Source organism: Paralichthys olivaceus, chromosome 13 (assembly GCF_024713975.1).
Source record: "Paralichthys olivaceus isolate ysfri-2021 chromosome 13, ASM2471397v2, whole genome shotgun sequence".
Taxonomy (NCBI): domain Eukaryota; kingdom Metazoa; phylum Chordata; class Actinopteri; order Pleuronectiformes; family Paralichthyidae; genus Paralichthys; species Paralichthys olivaceus.
Window position 1 is genome coordinate 15,875,323 of NC_091105.1, and position 22,596 is coordinate 15,897,918.

The window sequence follows — 22,596 nt, forward strand, 5'->3', positions numbered from 1 at the left end:
AATTCCCTGAGATAGACTGGTGCACAGGTGATATGATATCTAATAAAATGCAGTGGGCCATTGTGTTTCTTCTTGTTCTCAGCCGACAACTTTCAGTTTCAGAATTTTCTAGACGCTCATGTATCTCTTCATGACTGAGTCTTGGCCTCTTTCGAATCCATTTCAGATGTTTGCAGTTTCAGGTGCTCTTTGCTCTCATTGTCATTCAGTGAATAATACAAATGCAGTAAAAAGAGTTGCACAGATTTGCTGATGTGTGCAGTGGAGTAAAAGTGGAAAGCACCTGAAAATAAGTCTACGAAGGTAAAGAACAGATACATGAAAGTACAACAGCAAAGCAAATGTACTTTTACATCCCACCATACAACCCACTGGTGGGTGTTGAGCAACATATTGCCTAAAGTTTGAGCTTATCTTCCCACATGTTTACAGATTTGATCAAATGATCAGGTCTTTAAATTAATAAAGTAAGTAATTGTTCAGATGGGGCAGAGGTCAGCCTCTCAGTGTTTGGGAACATGCGCCCTCTGTTGGCGGCTTCTGGAGAAACCCTCCTGTGACCGGAGGAGGAAGATGAAGCTGTTTTTACACTTTGACTTTCAGAGCTCAGGGTTTTAGATTTCAAAGTATTCCTACAGTCATGGCGTGAGCGGGATCCACCAGGGTTTATTTCACAGCAGACACTTCGACTCTTCACAGGAGGAAGGACAGACCCAGGTGAGTGGGAATCTTTTACACCTGGGCTTCTCCCGCAGTCACGTGTCCAAACGGCCCCGTGAAAATCAACCACGAAGCTAATGCTAGCTTGTTAGCTTTCACTGCGTCATTATGTTCGCTGAGTCTGGACTTTATTTGCACAGGAGAAGAAGAAGTAGACCGTCAGACACGTGGTCCGTCGTGGCGTCAGCGTTCACGCAGGTAAGATGGTTTGCAGCAAACACAGTGAACTATCTGTTAAATAGAAAGTGACATCTTGTGCAGGGCTGATAAAGTAAGCTGTCATTATCATAGAGATTATTAACTGTGGTCTCCTGGAAATGTTGAAGAAGTTATGACAATAGAAAAATGTTTGACACAAATTACAAAGTTCTGCAAAAAAAGTCAAACAAATGGTTTAAATACAAAAAGAGGCACATGAATGATGATGATGATAATAATAATATTAATAATAATGGAGATAAAAGACCACAAGTAAATATGTCCTCTGAATTTGCACTTATTTGTGAGAGATTTAAAAGAGTTTGAGATTCAAATCTTGAGGCGTGGAGAAAGTAGGAAGGTGAACAGACTAAGAAAGGAATCATTTGCTAAGCAATGAGTTTTATTCTATTATATATATTAAAATGCTACACTAAATCCAATAACATACATCTTTTTCTAAATGTAGGACCACGTCCAAAAAACATATCAGCTGAATGTTTTCTTTTTTTTTTTGCTTCATATTCAGTCTGAAATATCAGCACTGAAATCACCTTTAAGTCAAAACGCCTGCACTGTCATGAGCTTTAAAAACAAATAGACCAAATCAGACTTCGAAAAGCTTTTGTAATCAAGTTTGATTTAAAGTTTGATTCCTTTATAAAACATTAGACTAATATATTGCACTATATAAGCTCTTAACAGGGAGGACCATCAAACAGTGTGGCATTCACACCTGTATAGAACAGTCTAGTTGTGATGAGGTTACTCAAGACTCATGTTAATATAGTGGAAGAAGACAAGGACAATATAACTCATGTTTTTACTCCTCTAACAAAGACAATCATTTGTGTTGGTTGTTACGATTTGTATTCCATTGCGTATTATGTTTTTTTTTTATTTCTACATATTTGGAATCTTTACTTTTCACATTACAGTGCTTTATTCACATCCTTTATGTATAAATGTTTTTATGTTTATAATTTTCTTGTTATATCTCTTGTATTGTGCTGTGTGCTGGTTTGTACGGAGGCTGAGAGACCTCAACGCTCTGCAAATTAAGAAAACACATGCAAACAGGGAAAACGTGAAAATTAAGAAAGAAGTTCCGTCCCCACTGACAAGTAGCAGACTTCAATTACTTCACAAAGCATTGAACAGCCAGGTCCATCACTTTTTTGTGTCCCCTGGAAACATTTCCGTTGTTGTTTTGCAGCGTGTCTCTGTATTTTCATGTGTTGTGACTTTTTTCACAGCATGTTTGATCAAATTGATGAAGTTGTTTTTTCTATGTCTATTTCTGAGCTGTCTCTGGGACAGTGGGTTTGTGCCTGACATGGTGTGTACAATTTGTTGGCTAATAATGTTATAATATAATGTAAGAAAAGGGCCTGAGATACGTCTAGGGCGATTAATTCAAGCAGGGAATCTTCCAATCATGCTCAATATCCCTCCTGTCCATAAACAACTGGCCTGGGAGGTTTTCTTGGTAAATGAAATGTCCCTCTGTGATGCTTGGTAATGAGATAAGAAGTGCATCACGTGTTGTTGCTGAAGGAGTTCGTTGAAGTCGATAGTCCCCTGCAGAGAAAACAGAAATTAATTCTGACAGTGACGAGAACGGCTGCTGAAGAGAGAAATGCAGTGTAAACCAGACCAAAGAGCATTTTTAAGGATGGTGCAAATATGACGGTTCAAAAACATCTGATGTATTTTTTTTTTTTAAACAAAAATGCATATTTATAAAGATTTCGGTTATTGCTGTTCAAGGTATTATGCAATTATAAAATTCATTTGCTTACCGTCAGCAAATAATATGTATGCTGCTGTATGAGAAACGGTGTCTTCAACACCAGGGAGAATACAACTAGAGGGGAGGGGCACGCGGAGTTTCTCAGCTTCTATTGTCGTTTATTATCTCAATGTTTATCATCTCCACCAAGGAGGTTATGTTTTCTTTGGTGTTTCTCAGCAAACAGGATGATTCAGAAACTACTGAACGGATTTGCATACAATTTTGAGGAAGGGTGCTACATTCAATTTTGTATTTGGATAAACAGGTGGATCCAGGATATTTTCTTTTTTTTTCACTTTAATCTGGAGTTGGTGGAACTTTATGTGACCTTATAGTTTCAAGTATTCATCCACCAGTCTAATGATCCATCTTGTAATCCAGGTTTTAGTGAGCTGTTTATGGTCATTATAGTTGGTTAGTGTAACTCTGGAAAAGAATCACAGCTTTAAATTTGAAACTGAGAGAATCAGATGAGTTTCCAATGCACATCATTCGTTTCAGCTCTAGTTCTTGGCTGTTTGACAGATTTTCTCTTGTCATGAATTTGCCTCCCTCATGGCAGCAAAACATCCCCGCACCGTGCAGCCCTCAGAAATCCCTGCAGCTTAAACTGAGCCAAACACTGTCAGTGCAGATAAACAGATTAAAAGAACTTGCTAGCCCATCAACATTAAGGCTACATGCAACCCATGATGCAAACATGACAGCAGCCATCTCTGAGAAATAAGGGGCAGTAATGTATTACTGCAATTATTATGTATTTGTGTTCTGTTTTAGATTTATAATTTATTATTAACCATAACCAATACCAGTATTGATCTATCTGCAGTTAGCTTGAATCAAACAATTTGCCTATTGATAAACTGGTAAACATTGCAAATGCTACTGTTGTGTTTGCGCGTGTGTGTGTGTGTTACATGTGGGAGATGTACATAAAAGACCCTGGGGAGAGAGTGTCATCTTTTTCTTGACCTCAATATAACCCTGAATAGGTCAATATCTGTCAGTTCATTCACTACCTCTTGTGTGTGTTACATTCATCTTACCTCCTTTTTTACAGCGCACTCAATTTTAGATGCTGCTTGTCGCCTTAGCACAAAAGTAAACAAACATCACTCCTTTTTTGTCATAATTGTAAAACCTCACAGAAATGCTAATTGCATTTCATTCTATGCTAATTGATTTTATTTACATTATAATTACTGCAGCACTTGCTATTCGAAAGTTTAACAGTGATACTTATTTTTGTTTTGTGGCAAATTTCCTCTTGAAATATATTGTGTATTGGAAGGTCTTTTATTTTTCATCAGCTGTACATTTAATTTCAATGTTTTTTTTATGTAAGATTTCACTGTGGGTCAACAGTCTCTGAATTGTACTCATTTCCTGCAGCTTTATGCCTCTTAAAGTGCTGTCAGTGTTATTCATTACTCACAGAGAAAAGCATGACTGAGACAATGCTAAATGTCTGTATTTGTCAATCTTATTACAGAATGATATTTGGATGAGTTTTGTCATATTTTTCAACTCATATTTTTCAACTCGAAATGTCAAACCAAAAGCAATCTCATTGGCTATAATGAGAGCAGGAATAGATTTAAGTTAACGTAATGAAACCATAGTTGTCTTGTTCCATTACAGTCAAAATCGGTACCACGTTTAGCAAAACTAAATCAGACCTTATTTCTTAAGTTATAAGATTAAAAACAAGACATTGACAAAACATCAATATGAATCAAATTGGTCATGTTTTTGAATAGGCTATAAACTGTAGGTTCACTTGCAATATTTTTATCAAGTAATGCAGTTGTGTGAAAGTCTGCATTTTTTTGTAAAGGGACAAAATATGTATGTATTTTTATATCACTCTCCGTCTTGTACCTACAACACATAACCACATCAAACCCCATGAACTATATTTAGGCACTGGAGAGAAGATGTGTAAATGAAGAGAAGGGTGTAAGGTGGTGGAGTAAAGGAGCTGGAAGTAGGTCGAGATGGAGATGGAATGGAATGAGCTTCCCAATAGGGAGGATGAGAGGCGGGGGGAGGACAGGGGAAAATGAAAGGCATGTGGGAAAAGGAACTTGGGTTGGAAATGGTATAAGGATGAGGTAAGAGATACGTACATTAGTTGAGGTTCAGGAAATGGAGGCAGATGCTGAAGACCTGAAGTGTACGTAAGAGGATTTTGATGGAGAAAAAGTGTAACGTTGTGGGGTTTTAAAGAGGGGGGACAGAATGGAGGGTGTGAAGGATCAAGAGTGGGAAAATGAGGGTTGTAAATCAAGAGCAGAGAAAAGACATTGGTGGAAGATCGCGGGGAAATGAGTGAGAACAAAATAAGAGGTGAAGGCAGCGGGGAAAGATAAGAGGAAGGAGGTGAAAGAAAGGGTAATGATGTACATGGAGTGATGACGATGAGAAAAGTGAAAACAACATGGTGCAGGAAAAAGGTAGATACTATTTTAACAGCCCACAAGTGGTCGGAACATTAAAACCATCACCACCACTCCCATTATCTCTCAGTGCTCCTTAAAAAAGAATCAATATCTTTTTTTCGTTCATTGCTGTTTGCTGTGTTATGCTTTACCTTATACTCTGACTTTAATTTTGCAAAATCTACTAAATGAATTCTAATTACATCAGATTAGATGAAGCTGTAATGGTCCACATTTGGAAATTGGGTCTTTTGTAGAAGCAAAGGAAAAAGATAAGACGACGCCGACTGTGAAAGATAAAAATAATTATGATAGAATGCACTGAGATTGCAAATGGTTAATTGATTGAATAAATGTTCGTGTTAAGGATTTTTCTCCTGATCTGAAGTGAAAAGGTTTCTCTGCTCATATAAAAGGTTTTAGTTTCCCTCGTTCTGTCAGTGGTGGTAGGTGGTGGAGGTCGTGGAGATGTGGGTTGATAACAGAGATGACGTGTGAAGTATGCTCTCATGCACACTGCCACGAAGGGTGCACTGAGAGGGCAGGTGCGATGCTGAGGCCTGCTCGCCCGCTGTGAGAGAGGGAGCGAGAGAGAGATACAAACAGCTCTACAACAAAGCAATAGCACAAATCACCAAGTGAGATTTTTTTTTCTTGAAGGATGTGCTGTCCACACTATTAGAATATGAGTCCTCATGGTGAGATCAGGAGTTGACCAATCACAGGTCGGCCAAAAGCTGAAGCAGATAAATGTGGGTGTGTCCCCCCCCCCCCCCCCAAAATATGAAATGCATAATTCAAAAAGGTGTGGAATATTCAATTAGACGGGGCAGCCAGGTGACGTCAAGTAGAGTGTGAATACCCGACCCTGAACACGCCGGTACCCAGTGTGCCTGGCCGGGTTCAGACAAATATTTTGAGTTGATGTTCGGGTTGGTTCGGTCATGTTCGCTCGGCAGAGATTTTACACTGCATATGTCCGTAATCTTAAAAAACAAGCAATAATCACATATTAATATATTAACTGCATCAGGCTCTGGTCGGGTTGAGACTCAAAAACAGAATGCCTTGAGTTTGGTTAGTTTTTCTGTCGGACAAATGAAGTTAGGGTTAGAGTCGTTTTGATCAGACTTAGTTGACTTTTATTTTCAAGTTTCAGTTGTTGAAATGCTGTAAATTTAAAGTTAGGCAGCTCAAACTGTTTGACCTTAACCTTCCCCAGTTTCTCAGTTGAAATAATTATGTGGCATCAATATCATATTATGCATACAGCATAAATGTCACAGTAATTTCTCCACTCTTATTTTCTTCATGCTCGCTGACTTCTCCCTGCTGCTGCACCTTCTTTTTCTTTCTCCCCTCCCCCTTATGCCTCCCTCCCTCGCCCCCTCCCCTCCCTCGCCTTTCCCTTCCCTACACTTCCCTCCCACTTTTCTCTCTCACTCTAAAGAGCACTCAGTCTCTGCACTCCTCTTCATTTCCCGCTCCAACATGTTGGCAGGAGGAGAAAGAGGAGGATGCTGCGCTCTACCCTTGGTGCGTTCTTGCCACCTCTCCGGCCAGCGCACGCTTCCTCTGACTCTGACTCAGCCTCAGCTCTCAGTTGTCTCCGCCTGAAGGACTTAAGAGAGGAGGTGGAGGAAGAACCGAAGGATACGCTGCACATCAGGAGCTATTATAGCAGGGTCCCCAACAGGAACAACAACAGCAGGAGAGCGGAGCAGAGCAACTGCTCCTCATCAGTGTTGGAAACAAGTAATTCCTCAGCAGTGACCACCTTGTCTGGTTTCCCTCCCTCCTCCTCAGCTCCAAGATCCATGTGGCAAGAAGCAATAAGGAGGAAGCGCTATCTCCTGGACCGGGGAGGGCAGTCTGGTGAAGGGGATAGAGGAGGAGGTCAGGAGAAGAGGAACAGGTCCCCGGACTGGCTGTATGAGTCCTACTATTGTATGAGCCAGCAGCATCCCCTGATTGTGTTCCTGCTGCTCATTGTGATGGGAGCCTGCCTGGCTCTGCTCACTGTGTTCTTTGCTTCAGGACTGGTAAGCTACTCATTCACAACATGCACACACAGTCACAGTATTCAAATCAAAAAAGTATAAATAAACGTCCAGGACCATATAAACACATGGGTGGTGTTACACTGCAACACGATATATATATATATCTATCCCTCTGTGTCAGCTGTAATTGACGGTCTGAATAAAATTAATTTCAAATCTAAGCTCTGCAAACAGTGAGGACAGGTACATTTCGGGACGTGGGTGTGCATGTGGAGACTGACATATTCTATGAGTAGGACTGAAGTCAACCAAGAAAAATATTGGTTGACTGAAAATCTTGGTTCACTCTACCTGGTATCCTTCTTAACGTGAATAAATAATAAATAAACACCAAAGCTTTTACTTGCATCATATGAAATGATTTTATACTTATTCGACCAAACACATTGAAATATGCCAAGTGTGATATGTTCACGGCCAAAGCCTCAAGGCTTTAACACAAAGCTGACGCAGCATCCTTTCATAGTCAAGGGAGCTTGCAGGGTTCAATGTCTCATGTTGGTTGTTGAACTGGGATATGTAAACTGTCGTTTGCAAAGTTTACACTTACACTACAGTGTAACACATGAACATCCCTCCTTTTGCCAAAAATACTGGATTCATTATGGAAGGCAATTGATTGTTGTGCTTTTGACCTTTATGATTAACACCAGTGATTGGTCGGAAAAGAGCATACGGACCAACCAAATGAACAGTTGACTGGGAGATTACAGCCCTGTCCATAAGCATGAACGTACCTCATCAAACTGGCTTACACAGAAATGTGCATATGTACACACACGCTTACAGAAACCACTGGCTTGTCAAATACAAAAGGTGGGCTCCCCTCCATGACTTACACATACAAATGTGCGCTTGCTATACCTATACGCACGCACATGCATGCTCTCACAGCTTGTGGTCCTCATGGCAGCACTAATGTGAAGAGAAGGGTGAGATAAAAGTGAGGGGGGGGTGTAGGGGGCTTAGTTATTGTCTGAGCTCATGGTTGAATGAACTACTATCTGTCTTACTCTGTCACTATTTTGACAGGATTATCTTTGCTCTAAAAACCTGCAAAATTCAATGCAGTGAAGGCGAGACACGCTGTAACATACAAAGAGATTAAAAAAATATTAATTATTTGTATGTATGGAAATGGAATTTTAACTATTAAGAACCTGCCTGTCATATGTAACTATACAAAGAGTTTTAACAACATTATGTTCTAATATAACCTTTTATAGCTTAATTACATTTTTGCATTTGGAGAGTGCCTCTCCCTGTCTCTGCTGAGTCTGCCATTAAGTAGGGATTAGTCCATAACACACTAAAAGAGACAGAGCGCACTGACAGACACACTGCATCTTTCAGAGCCCATCTTAACACAAACAATCAATATGGACACTATCAAAACTGAATTAAAAGAGAATAAGGGGTTATGATGCATGTTTAAGTTGTTGCTCTACAAGCAAAAATGCATTTTAAATGTTCCAGTTCTGAAGAAAATATTTCCCTTTAGACCAAAAATATAATTTTGCGCTTTTGGGACACAGACATCCTAAACACGCATTTCAATAAATGTCTTTTCTTGGTGGCCCACTGCTCATTTTCTCTGTCCTACATCCTCCTTTGCTCTATCGCAGTGCTGTATAGCCGTGACTCTTGCAGTTCCCTTTTTTTTTTTCTCCATCATCCTCTTTCTCTCCGTTCTCGTGCATGTGTCATCTCTCACCTCCTCATATCTTTCTCTCTTTTATTTGTATCCTATCATCCCTTCATTCTGCTCGCTGGCTGACCTAAATCCTGTGCTGTTTTGGAGCTCTGCTCTGGGCGAGACAAACTCTCTGTGGCTCTCTGCAGTCGCACACATCCTCTCCTGTCCCAGTGCATTGACTGTGGATGAGAGAGAGAGACAGAGGGAAGGTGGGGGGGGCTAAAGGAGAGGGGGTGGGGGGGTTGATGCAAGGAAAATGATGGAATGAATAAAAATGGTGAGTTCAGTGATTACTACCTGCAATGATTATAGAAAACAAATAGTTTTGGTTTATTGACATTTTTGATCACTTAAAAAAAAAATCTCTTCTTTTTGATCATGCTGTGTAATAAACATTAAATGTTTGGATTTTTTTAAAGACCAAAAATGAATGAGTAGCGCAAACATGTAAAATATGGAAACTGTGTCACTGTGCAGTAAGTTCCTATTTAATTAACAAGACTCAGCAAATAACCAACAACAATATTACACAAGACTATTTCAGGTTGATTTTTAAATTTGGTCGGTTGTGTTTTATAAAAATTTCCTGGCCTACACAACCAGATGTGGCAGCGAGGATGTGACACTTCTGCCTACATGTCCACACCCCTGACCCTTTTTCCATCCCCTGTCACACCACTAGAAATGTGTTGATGGAATGAAGCCTGGCAAAGGCGGGCTGCAGAAACAACTCATTTCTCCTACCTTGAAGAAACTCCTGAAATTTTTATCAGAACTTTCAGATCTAAGTGTGTTCCAGAAAGACAGCAGCAGCAGCAAATCCATTATGAATGTACTAAACTTCGCTATACTGGTTAACACTGGGGCCTTTTTAGGGTTGTTCCTCCAGTTCAGTATGAAGTATACTTTAGTACTACTTTATTGCAGTTGTGTATTCAGTGGTGTGCTGTACATTCAACCCTTATAGAGATAATTTTAGCTTTTAATTTAACTGTTTGGATCTCTCCAGTTGTGCTCATTTGTTACGGTCTGAGTGTAAGCTAGACTCTTGATACGAGAGACATGCAAAAGAGAATATTATGATACATTTATATTTTAAAATGTAGTACAAAAAAGGATTTGTTGCATTCCAATAGTGATGTGGGTCATCTGAGTCTTAGGATTTATCTATTACATATCTAGTTTTTTTTTAAAATAAATTTTATCTTATGTAGAATGTGTATAAAATTAACACTTAAACTGAATCCATTACTGTGGTTATGCTTCAGCAATCAACAATTACTATATGTTGTAAGACAGAGGAAAGTCTTGCATCTTAAATGCATTATTTGATTACCTGAACCTGAGAGATAATCATGTTGGCTTTTACCTTGATGTCATATTTTACAGTCTGAATTTTTAGGCAGCCATTCATTCTGAGTCTTGTCACAGTATTTAGTGTCTCCATCAAGTGAAAGCTACTGAAGGACGTACAGAGATAAGACGTTTATTTCATTTCCTCTCAGATAACCTCCAGCAAAAGAGGGTTAATTTAGTTGTGACACCTTGTGTTTTGAAATCAGAGCAGCAACTGTTCTGTATTTACTGCTTTTTTGGATGAATCATGTCTGCCTTGGTTTGTAGTTTCAGGACACTAAAGAGGAAAGATGGAGCTAGAGACGAGGCTTTTTATTACACAGGGTGGCTGTTTCATGCCCCTTGAGAAGAAGTGTCACTCTATTCTTTTACTTACCTCCCTAAAGAAAAGCCATATTTTTCTAATTATTCCTGTTTTCCCTGATAAATTGGACACATTTCCTCTTTCTTAGATCCTCTTTAGATCTCACTGTTTCTGTCTCATTTTATTATCTCTTTTCAGAGCGTTGAGGACCATGTGGCCTTTGTAATCACTGTACCCACAGCTCTGGCCATCTTCCTGGCTGTGTTTGTTCTTGTCTGCATTGAGTCCATCTTCAAGAAACTTCTACGGATTTTCTCTCTGGTCATTTGGGCCTGCTTGGTTGCCATGGGATACCTTTTTATGTTTTCCGGTGGGATCATCTGTCCATGGGATCAGGTAAGATATATGTATTCTGTGGTGAGTTGTCTTTGTTGTAGATGAACGATGTTTTAATGGGTATTTTAATACAAGAGCAGTCTAAGGTGAAGTCATTGCAACATATTTGAAATGGCAACTTCAAAAGAAAAAATAGAAACATGGGTCAAATGCAAACTCTCACAAAGGGATAAGAGAAGTTTATCCACTTTCATTTTCACTTTACTTTAAACTCGGCTGAGTTTTCCTGTGGTGAATGGCAACATCTGTAGGATTTTCTTTGGCTTTAAAATTGCATATTTTGTAAAAGTTAAACCGATTGCTGCATCTCTGACCATGATTAAACATCTCTTATGATTTCTGACCTACATTCTAGAACATGCTGTCTGTTAAGATTTGTACTGGTCACCCATAGGCTTGAGTGCTGCTTGACATTGTTCTCATGCTTCTGCTCAGTCAGCATTGATAAATAAGTTATTACAAATCCCTAGAAATGTAGTCAAACTACATTTTAACAACTAATAATAAAAATGGGACTGAAGTCTGTCCATTGGTAACTAAAAATCATGCTCTTCAAATTTGTTTTGATATATTAGTTATAATGGATACAATTTATTAGTATATATATGAAAATATTAACCTGTGGTTTATCATAATTTGTTTTTTTTAATTTATTTGTTTGATGTCATGAAAGGATGAGCAAAGACTTTATAAATGATACCAGGGAAATGAACACCATCCATAGTTGTAGACAATTAAAGACAAGAACACAACAAAGAGGGAATTTGAGATTAGGTTATTTGCAGGATTGAGGTTTTCCAGTGTGTTACTGTTGATCTGCTTTATTTGCTGCAATATTTTGCATCATTTTGTGGGTAATCCAAACTCCCTTCCAGCACCGTTTATATACATACAGTACAATAGCTGTTTATTTTCTTCACTTTGTCACTATTGTTGTGTTGCATACTGCTTTTATATTGCTTCCTTTTTAAACTTAGACAGGAATACAACAAAAGGTAGACTGAGCAGTGGAAAAACTGTGTAAAAAGCTGTATGTCAGTCATGAATATTGTAATGCCAGTTAACCTCTCCAAAAGCTTCCATATTATTTTTGTCATACTTGCTGCTGGAACTGCTGAAATGCATGAAGTGCATGACTGCGTGTTTGGTTATATAGTCACAAAGAGATCATCAGTGTCATATCAATGGAAAAAAGGCAGTGGGCTGGTAGATGGCTTGACTGGCAGATGTGTAAAGGTGCTATAAATCAACTTATGTAAATCAATACATTATTTTTATCCATGCACTTTTCAAGTGTCTTGAGGCATGAGAGCACGTTTGCTGACAGTTGGTCCTCTCAATACCACACTTCAGCATATGAGTCAGAATGCATAAAAGATGCTGTTGACCTGAGACCTTGTTGCACATATAGTTTGTGTGGATTATTTTTGAGTGGGAGATGGTTTTTTTTTATTAAAGTAGAATAAAACTTTACATTTCGCTGTATATTATAAATGATAGATGGTCAAGTAGTGTACATATGCATGTAAATTAGCAACATTACACCTGCAGTTTCTTCATCGCTACAGTCACATGCATCCTGCAACAGGGCTCATTGCAAATCGCACAGTACATTAAGTCTAAATCATTTAAAAGCTGTACTCATTCATAATACTTAGCAAGACAAATGTCTAGTGTGGGCTCATCTATTACAGAGTTGTAGCTAAAGATGCACGGATTGATACTTTACTGTGTTTATTACTTTCTCTGATTACTTAAAATGTTGGACGATTATGCCATTATTGCTACCTGGCATATTATAGATTATTAAATATTGCATTCACTTCAGAATACAGTATATTTACTTTCATATCACTGCTGAGATCATTGAGTCTACTTCAGGTATGAGTGAACTAATGTAAGTATGTGTGGCACTGGCATTGTATTAGCCTAAATGTACATATTTAGACCTTTTGTTGTTGCACACTAATGACTAATTATTTTTTGTTAGTTCCTGCTCCATAGACCCATCTAACAGAGCTGGCCTCTGGTTGTAACTTCAGAACTGAATTATATTTGAACTGAAAAACACAATTCTTAATCTGACGTGAACAAACTAGAGTCTAAATATGCTGATCTTTATGTACTAATAGCTTCCATTAATTAAAAATAATCATCACAGTTATGAAAGAGAGAATAATCTTTCATTGCAGGTTTATATTCTGGTCCGTGTAAATGTTTTAATTTTCTTCATACAATTTAGAGAATTGATAGAGGTAAAGACTAAAAAGTTTATGGTTTGCATATAAGTAAAGGACAAGGTTTTTGATGTATACATTTTCATAGGCTTATAAGCATTTACTTAACCAATTTTATTAATAACACAGTGTATTTATCTGTAGCTACTCTGGTGTTACTGTGCTGTTGCTGTGTGGATGTCAGCTCCTAAAGAGATACAAAGGGAGGCAAAGTAAAAAAAAATCAGAGTTAATTAAATTCATTCTGAGCCCAGGTTAGGAGGTAACCATGAGAAGTCGGGAATGAAATGGTAATTAGAGGGAAAGCACAAAGTCCTCCTATCACAGCACCTGTCATGTATCGCTTGAAGCTCATTAACGATCAAGACTTTGGTCTCGTCTTTTCATACATTGTTGCTGTTGCTAGTCGGTGGATAAAAATGTTTCTGACCGTATAAGAAAAGGACAGTGCTAACAAAATGATTTGTAGCTGGATGGAGAAGTTGCTAGCAATGGTGTATGTGGAGAAAGCAAAAGGAAATGGAAAGTCAGTCTCATACGTCTTCTACAACAAAATTAGTGGGTATGTGTAGATTAAACCCACTTAAAAAGACATTTGACTCCTTTCCCATTATCATTCGCAGAGTTTACCTTTCTGTTTTTTTCCTGGTGCATCATGTTTGACGTCAAAAACGTTTAACTACTCAGGCGCTCTCTCACCTTGCTGTCTTGCCAAATTAGTGCATTCACCCAGATCCATCACTGATGATTTGAGCCAGAGCCCATTAAAACCAGCGTCTACTGCAGAGTCATTTGATGCGGGAGTGTCGCTGATTTAATTAATTCCCATTGCAGACGAAAGCCAGATGTTAGCGGGTTTTAGCGTGTTTTGGAAAAGTGGGGCTTTGTGAAGGAGGAAATTATCCTGTTTCAATCTGATAAACAGTGAATTGTTCATGGGTTTTATTGTAGTGTAACGTGTTTATGAAAGGATCTATTCACATTTTTCTGCTCTTCTGTTTGTTATATGCTTTCTAGCTATTTGTTCAAAATTTGCACCCACAATTGTGCACATGTTCACCCTTGACTGGTCAAAGGAACTGTTCAAAATGAAGGAAACTTGATATCAAAGTTGTTGTACCATCACATTTCCTTTCGCTCTGCTTCTGTCAGTGAATAAATTGTTCCATAAGAGATGTGACTGGGTTTGCTCTGAGTCATGTGACAGAAGTGACCATGTCGGCAAACAAGTAAGCTTTACTAAATGTTACTGACGGACAGAATCTGGTCCACTAATAATAAAAAAGAAACCCTGAGATGCCCATCAAGGGCTCTTCAAGCAAACCCTTTCTTCCAAACTGTCTGTGGTGGCTGTGAAGGGTTTCTGTGTTACATGAAGAGCATATGAGAGAACTCGTTGAAAGCCTTATCTTTCATTTATAGTCACAGTTTATGTTGCAGGATCTGATTATCGTTTTTATCCTACAGACGAAAATGTAACGCTTATTTCAGTAGATGAAAACATGTGCTGTGTTGATTATCACAGCTTTTAACAAAACCTTGAACAAATTTGCAACCACTGCGCTTTCTTTTCGAGCACCATGCATATTCTTCTCTTGACCACCAGTCACCTCATGGAATTGAAAATGTTTTTTATATATCCAACAGATATCCAACACAGTTTATATTCATAGATTGATCGCACCAGTTTGTCTTTTAAATAGAGCTTTAAATTGTTTGCCAATATGGATAATCTGAAAACTTTCATTTCACACAAAAAACTGCAGAAAAGATGTGCATTTATATTTATATTATACTTTGTTTGAAAAAATTCAAAATTAGTATTTCTTTCCCATTTATAGTTATTTAAAACAGTTTATGGTTGAACTGTAAAAAAAAAATTCTGCCTCAATTACACTTCTTGGCCATAAGGGTTTGAAGTCATCTTACAAATCTTACTTTAAATTGACCAAAATACTATCATCTGACTGTCTCAATGAATGAATGCCACATAACAAAAAGCACAATGTGAAATAATGCTGCAGCTGGATGAACATAGCAGCACATGTTGTAGAGGAGAGTGTACTGTAATTAGTATCATAGTTGTCATGTTTTGTTAAAGGAGGAATTCTTAAAGGTCAAAGTGACGGCTCACAGTGATAACTAATCATTAATGGAAACCTAAAATGACACCAACAATACATGTTGTTTACTAATATTTTATCAGCACATTTGTATTTGTGTAAAAGTAGCAGACCAATGTATTTGTGGGTTAAAGAGGAAGGTAAGCTGAGGTCAGTGATGTGTTGCCTCTGCTTCCATCTCACCCTTTCCTCTCCCCTGTAACAACATTGTGATTGACCACCCTTGACATGCTGTGCATTCTTTATAGCTCTAATAGGACACCTTTAATGTTGCCAGTCACCATTGCGTTACCACATAGGGTATAACAGTGCCTGAAAATGGCAGTGGACAAACCGTGCGACCGCTCGACCTACTTAGTTGAACTCAAATTTTCCTGCAGCATAATTCCTCAGTACTGGAAATACTATCTCTCCCCCTCCTTTATTCTTTTTATGTCAGCACATATTAGTTTCCACAAAGCCCATGCACGCTAACAAGCTAAATGGACTTCTTCACTGCTGGAAATGACATCAATTGTGAAGCTTTTTCCATCAGCTTGAGTCAAGGCACTTAAAATTCATATATTTCAATTACATTTCTGCTGCGATTTGGATGAAAACTAGTTCAATTCCTCATTGTGTTGCGTTTCCTTTTTTATTTATTTTTTACTCCAGTGGCGTGAAGCAGCTTTCCCACATAGGAGACATAGTCAGCTGTCAAAATAACTATAATCTGGTTGACATTTTCAAAGAGACAGTGAGAGAACAAGAGGTGGTTACAATACAAACTGCTCTGTCAGTACAGTCAGGTAAAAAAGGAAAAAGCACAGAGGCTCCATATTTTCCCCTCAGCGTTGCTCACCAGCCCTGCTCCTCAAGTTATTTTGTATACAGTACACTTTCCATTTTCAAACCTGGAATCAATTGGATGCTTATCCTCTCCCCACAAAGCTCCTCTCTCTTTGCTGACGATGGGGAGAAGGGCTTATCTATGTGGCCCAGTCTTGTCCCCTCACTGAGAGCTGTCTCATCTCATCCCCTCCCTTCTTTCTGTCTCTCCTGATCACTCACCGTCTCTGTCTCACACACACACACACACACACACACACACACACACACACACACCCACAGACACCCCTTTGTGGGTATACTGCCAGCTTCATTAGCCTTTAAAGCAGAGGTGGGGGAGAAGGTAGTTGGGGGGAAGGAAAAGGCTTCCCAGTCTGAAATGGTAAAGAAGACGGCAGATGGTAAAAGTAGGTGAGTAAAGGTGGGTAACAAAGGAAGTCTGAGGATGGAGAGGGTGAGCAGAGGAGCAATAATTTACTTGGTTTACTTGGTTTAATTGACAAGGGACATGGTGTATACATATATATTTAAGGAGTGAAACTAACCAAGCACTCTCTTTGATTATTATTTTATCTTTTCCATTAAGTTCTTTATCTTTGATATAAATCAGAAAATCTATCTTTTTACTTAAATTTAAGTAGCTTTAAATGAAAAAAACTATGTTCTTTTAGAGTTAAACAGCAGATTGACACATAAATGCTCAGATGGACATGGACACACACTCTTTACTGTAAATCCAGCCTGTAAACTAATCTCTTCCACAGACTGTGGACTAAAGGACTGATGTAATCTGACGCTCCATCACTATAATTTGTTTTGTAAACTCTCCTTAGTGTCATTATCAAGGAATTGACTCAGGGGCCGAAGCAGAGTTGACGGCACCACGCTGGAGCACAAAAAGCCTTGTCCACTTAATTTCAGAGAGAGGGTCCACATGCACTTGCATCATCCACAAGGAAGACAGACCCTTACTGTTTTATTACTGCATCATGTATCACGCATGCAGCATCACTCAGCAGGTGTCTTTCCCCCGCAGCCTCTCCATTACAGTTGATATAGTTTCATGATTGAGTTAGCAACATTGGATTTCAAACCATTAATTCAGGAACAACAGGCTCTCTGGATTCTAAGTAAATTATGTTGCCTTGCTCGATGATACTTGGCAGCAATTAGCAGCTCTCTCTTGTATAAGGAAGTAAGTTAATACTTATATTATCATATTCCTCTTTTGATATGGTGAATACATCCACAGAGGAGAAGATGAACATTTTCTGGTGCTTGTAGGTTCACAGTCACTGGATTATTCACCAGATTCTCTCCATTGAAGTCCTGAAACTCAACACTCGTGCCGTTTTTAATTTACTGTGTTTTTATACTGACCACCAATTGTTATACTGCAGAACACCAGTCATTAAAGGGATAGTTCACCAAAAAATGAAAATTCACTCATTATCTACTCGCCACGATGCCGATGGAGGGGTGGGTTAATTATTTGAGTTCACAAAACACTTTGGGAGTTTCACTTCGCTATCCCTTGAAGTTCTACTTCGATCAAGAATCAGGAATACTGAAAATACTCAGAAATACTTACAGCATCTCAATCAATTCCTGAGCTAGTCACACCAGTTAATTTGTCATCTCTGCTAGCGAACATACATACTGTATCTTTTACTGTTGTTTTTCTTTTTTGTTTGGTTATTTGCACCAAGCTATAAAAAGATGACTCTTCACCGTCCTTTTTGCCATTTGTTATATTTTGTGCATAAAAATTGCTGCTGTCTATTTTTTCCTTTTCCTGCAACCTCTCCTCAGTTGACTGCCTCAAAAAACTGCTGTGCCCTTATGTTTTCGTTTGGATCGTATTGCTTGCCAGCATTACTGAACCATGACATTGTAAGAAAAATATATAAGACTGGGGCCAATTAAATCTGAGTCAGACAGTGCTATAGAGTTGTGGTAAAGCACCTGTCATTCTGAAGAGATCACACAACAAAGCAAGAGTGCAAATGAAGCAACCTTTATTACCAAGTCTAAAACCAATAAAATCATTAATTTACAATAATACAAGACAAACCCATCAAGCCATTTCAATTGATAAGTGACAAAACAAGAGAAAACATAACAAAATAATTGTAATACATCTTGTGCTGATTGATGGATTATTCATTCTAGTTCTATTCTTCTTTTAAGATTGTCAACAGTTAGTGGTTTGGTTTGCTTGTAAATTTAGATATGTAGCTATAAGGAGGGGGTTAGAGTCCAGAGAGCCACCCGTAAACTGCCACCATTGTTTGATTAAGGAAAAATGCCTTTCCTCTTTATACTCAAAATATTAGTCCGGGAAGCATCATGTTAACAGTTTAAATAGAGGGGAAATGGAAATGTCAGTCTGCAGATTTGGAACAAATTAAAACACTCAAAGCTTCTGTGTCTGAGGGTTATGTATATGCAGCATTTCTCAGGAGGAGGCTATGTAATTTCAAAGAAGATTAGTGAAACGTTTGTCATGAGCGTTTGTATGGAAGGGACTTGATTTTATAACTTCACATCTTACAATGTAATTAGTGTACCTGTCTTTCAAACCACTGTTTGGTGGTCTGATATTGATCATGCCTGTTACTGATTTTTAACTCCACCATGGATTCGTCTGTAAGTCAGAAGGATTCTGCAAAAACTAGACTGATTACAACAAAAAAGATGTGGATGAGTCAAAAACCCATTAAAAATTGGGGCGAGTCAATTTTATTTTTTATATTCCACGTGATACAGCATTTTTCACATAATAACTCATAGATCTTAATGCAGAACTCAGGCATGTTTTGTGGACTGATATTAATGAGTGTGTACAATTTGGCGCACATAAAAATCCATATCTAGTGAATTTAAATGTGGATTCATAAGGGGACTGTTGGGCCTAGGTGAAGGAATGCGCTCTCTGAGTGCCCTTCCAGTTTTTTTCTGTGCTCATGTTGCACACATTATTCCTTGGCATCTAACACATGCAACATCAGTCATGGTCTCCGCTGTATAAAGGTCTCTGTCACCCCATATCGACTAAGCTCTGTTGTCGCTGAAATATAGCTCTTAGATCACTGTTACTTGGAAACTCAGAGAGCTTGACTTTCCTGCTACAAAGATATCTTTTATTTCAGGAGGCATGCAGGGAAATTGTGCACAGCCTATTTATACCTGTATATGCTTATTTGTATATCATGCAGTAATATCCAGGGAGACTTCCAGTTTGTGTAGATATGTTTCAGCAATAACTTGCAACCTTGCCGGATTGACTATAAATCAGGATTTGAATTAAATTTTTTTTTTTTTTTTAAAACGTCTCACAAGAAATGGCAAAGAAAAAAACAAGGTCACCTCCGGGTGTTGCTGCTCGCCTGCTCTCTACAGTATAATTCTCTTTATGTTGCATGAAATTAAAAAGAATCATAAATATTTTATTCCTGCACTACTGCTTTAAACATGGACAGCCACAATACAAAGTTGCTGAATAGTGCTTCCCCAAGGTCTTATTTTCTGCTCATCTTGGGATACAAATTCCTCACATCATTTTCTGCAGTTAGGAAATGATTGTAAATACCTTTCATGTTTAACTTGCATGTTTAAAAAAAAAAGCAGGAAATGTCCAAAATGGATGTAAATGTATACTCCATGGTTTTGGAATGAAAAAATATATCTTTATTTCAGCTCTTTATTTAGGAGGCTTTGGAAAACGACAATATACAAAATATTAATGACCACATCAGATTGAGCCTTATGACCTATGTGTTAATGCAGAGTACTTTATTCACTTGAGTGAGTAAGTATTGATATTTGGATAGGTATTGTAAATACTGCTTTGTGTATGAATAAGATGGTTGATATAGTACTTTTGTTTTCTTAAAGAAATGGTTGGTACAAGCTTCTCTGAGCCAGGTAATCACAAAATGGCTCATAGTTGCCTTTCAATATAGCTGATTTGAGAAAAAAAATTCTTAAACTGTTTTAGCTAAACATCTTGTTCTTATTCATTCTTTCTCCCATTACTGGCAAAGGATTGCATTTGCTCCACAGTGGCAGTCATGTGGGACCATTGTGGCCAGAGTGATTCATCAGGTTATCAATATATCAAGGTGCTACAAATATGTTATGAAAAGATCATACTATACTGCTCAATATGATGGATATGATGCAGGTTGAATTATGCCATAAATTATGTGATAATCAATAACACAGTGAATGTACTGTACTGACCTGAACTAAGATCAAATATACACAAAAGATTAACATGGCATGACGCAGGTTATGGTAAGAAAAATGGTTCAGTGTTTTGACGATTTTCTTGTAAAAAGATTATTTTACAAGAGACGTAAATAATTTAGCTATAGTGATAGTTATTTATTTTTAGATTTGTGTTTTGCAATTTCAATATTCTATTTACCTTCTTTGTGAAATCCTGTTTATACTGTATATTTTCTGTTCATTGGTATTATAAGTTGTCAGGGACAGTGCATATTGATAACAAACTGTAAATATGCCAGAGTTAGCCAAGAGGCTAATTTTCATCTGTAGTCCCTGGCTAGGTAGGAAGTTTAATCAAATTTTAGTTAAAAGATTAAAATGGTTATCATGATGTAGACCATATTGATTAAGTTAAACCATAAGGAATTTTTGTTTTAACATGTTCACTGTTGAGTAATTTTAGAAAATTAGAACCAATAGATAATCATCCATCAGGCTAATTAGTTTGTAATTGTCTACTTTCACCTATACTGAAGCAGCAGGAGGTGAGTAAATCATTGTCTTTAAGGTAACCAACCGTCCTTTGATATTTGCTACTATTTGCATTCACTTGTACAGATGGCTGTTAAGAAAGTAGCTGCGTATCTTAGTGACCTAAGCTAAAACAGAGGAGCTACTGTTTTTCTCCTTTTCAGTTGCTCCCTGTCTTGTTCCTTTCCTCCCCATATTACTGCCCCCCTGCACCCAAACTCCTGCTTTTCCACTGGCCCTGCAAAGAAACCGGAAAGTATAACTGGCACCTGGCTGCAGCCTTTGAGAACACTGGCCTCATTCTGCACATGCACAACAGTAGATGAGCTGCTTTAACCCTGCAGCATAAGGCATATTTAGTGTGTGTGTGTGCGTGTTTGTGCTCGCGTTTGTACGTGCGGGCAGAACTTGAGTAAAAAGGGAAGCACTCCACATGCTGCATCAGAGGAGACTGGTTTGAAGTGTGAGAGTTGTCCGTATTTCTGCTTCCAGCAATCGAGGGAGCTGAAGATGCTAAGAATGTTATGTGTTGACTGTTTACTCTATTAATATTATGCTTAATGCCACAATTGTATCTCCTTCCCAAATTTTTTCTTCCCGTTACTGAGTCACTGGACATGAAACGCATCCCAGAGCAGGCCTGATTTTTTTTCCTCTAAATAAACCTCACTTCAAAAAGCAGTGTTCATGGTATTCAGACATCTTGGGTGATGCTGTTTCTTCCCTCACAGATTTGTCAGCACAGATACTTTGTTTGCATCTGTACTTTCTCTTTCATTGATACCTCTCCCTTTTTCTTAAATCATCCTCTCCACAGGTGTCGTTCTTCCTGTTCATTGTGTTCGTGGTTTACACCATGCTGCCGTTCTCCATGCGGGAGGCCATCATCGCCAGTGTCCTGACCTCCGCCTCTCACACCATTGTGTTGAGCGTCTGCCTCTCCACTACAGCTGATCACATGGAACCGGTGGTGTGGCAGGTAAGGTCAAACATTAGCAGAGAGAAAAAAACGCTGTATAAGATTAATTCACAAAGTATATGTGCACGCCTGACTTATCCATAGTACAGTGCCCGTTCTAAACCTACCTGTTTTGATTGGGCTTTTTGCTTAGCCTATGTCAATGTTCCAGAGTTTACCCTTGTCATTGTGTGAGTCCTTCCTAAACAGTTGTACAAAAACGGTCACTTTTTATTGTTTGTGTTGCTGGACGTTGTGTGCAGAGCTTTGGAAAAAGCTGACTGACCTGGCGTAAAGACAAGAAAAGGGTAAACTTATCTGTCAAAGGGGAAAGTTTCAAACTCAACTTCCCGATCCATACCTCAAGTGAAGTTTAACCCCAGTTTTAGTTCAATCTGTTTTATTAACTAGATTGAATCTCATTCGGCTCGTTTTCCTTTCCACTGTTTTCACATTTTAACCATGCAGTATCGTATTTTTAGCAAACAAACAAATGTGACCTTTACACCAAAACGAATTTAGCATAGCAGGTGAGCGATAGAAATTCTAATGTGTTTTTTTTAAAAATATTTTATTAAAAGGTCACCCACTTTTCAGTGGTTTTGCTGTTTCAAGCACAGAATGTCCAGGCAGTTGGCATAAACAAGGAAAGGCAAAAGAAAGTAAGGAAAGATATTATCTGGGTAATGTAGACTTTAATTAATTAGAGCTCATTCA

General features: G+C 38.3%; 1 protein-coding gene across 8 annotated transcripts in view; it reads left to right on the forward strand.

Moving 5' to 3' along the window:
- Nucleotides 1–549: 549 nt before the first annotated feature.
- Nucleotides 550–22,596, forward strand: part of adcy2a (adenylate cyclase 2a) — a 58,115-nt gene continuing 36,068 nt past the window's right edge. For 2 of the 8 annotated variants that reach the window (XM_069536580.1, XM_069536583.1), the window contains exons 1-5: nt 554–717; nt 861–918; nt 6,605–7,196; nt 10,772–10,969; nt 21,739–21,900. In XM_069536580.1, coding sequence (XP_069392681.1) covers nt 6,672–7,196; nt 10,772–10,969; nt 21,739–21,900 — 885 coding nt within the window. In that variant the 5' untranslated portion in view covers nt 554–717; nt 861–918; nt 6,605–6,671. Of the gene's footprint in view, nt 718–812; nt 919–6,604; nt 7,197–10,771; nt 10,970–21,738; nt 21,901–22,596 lie in introns of those variants that run through there. The other 6 variants (XR_011245797.1, XM_069536584.1, XM_069536582.1 and 3 more) reach the window with 6 other exon arrangements.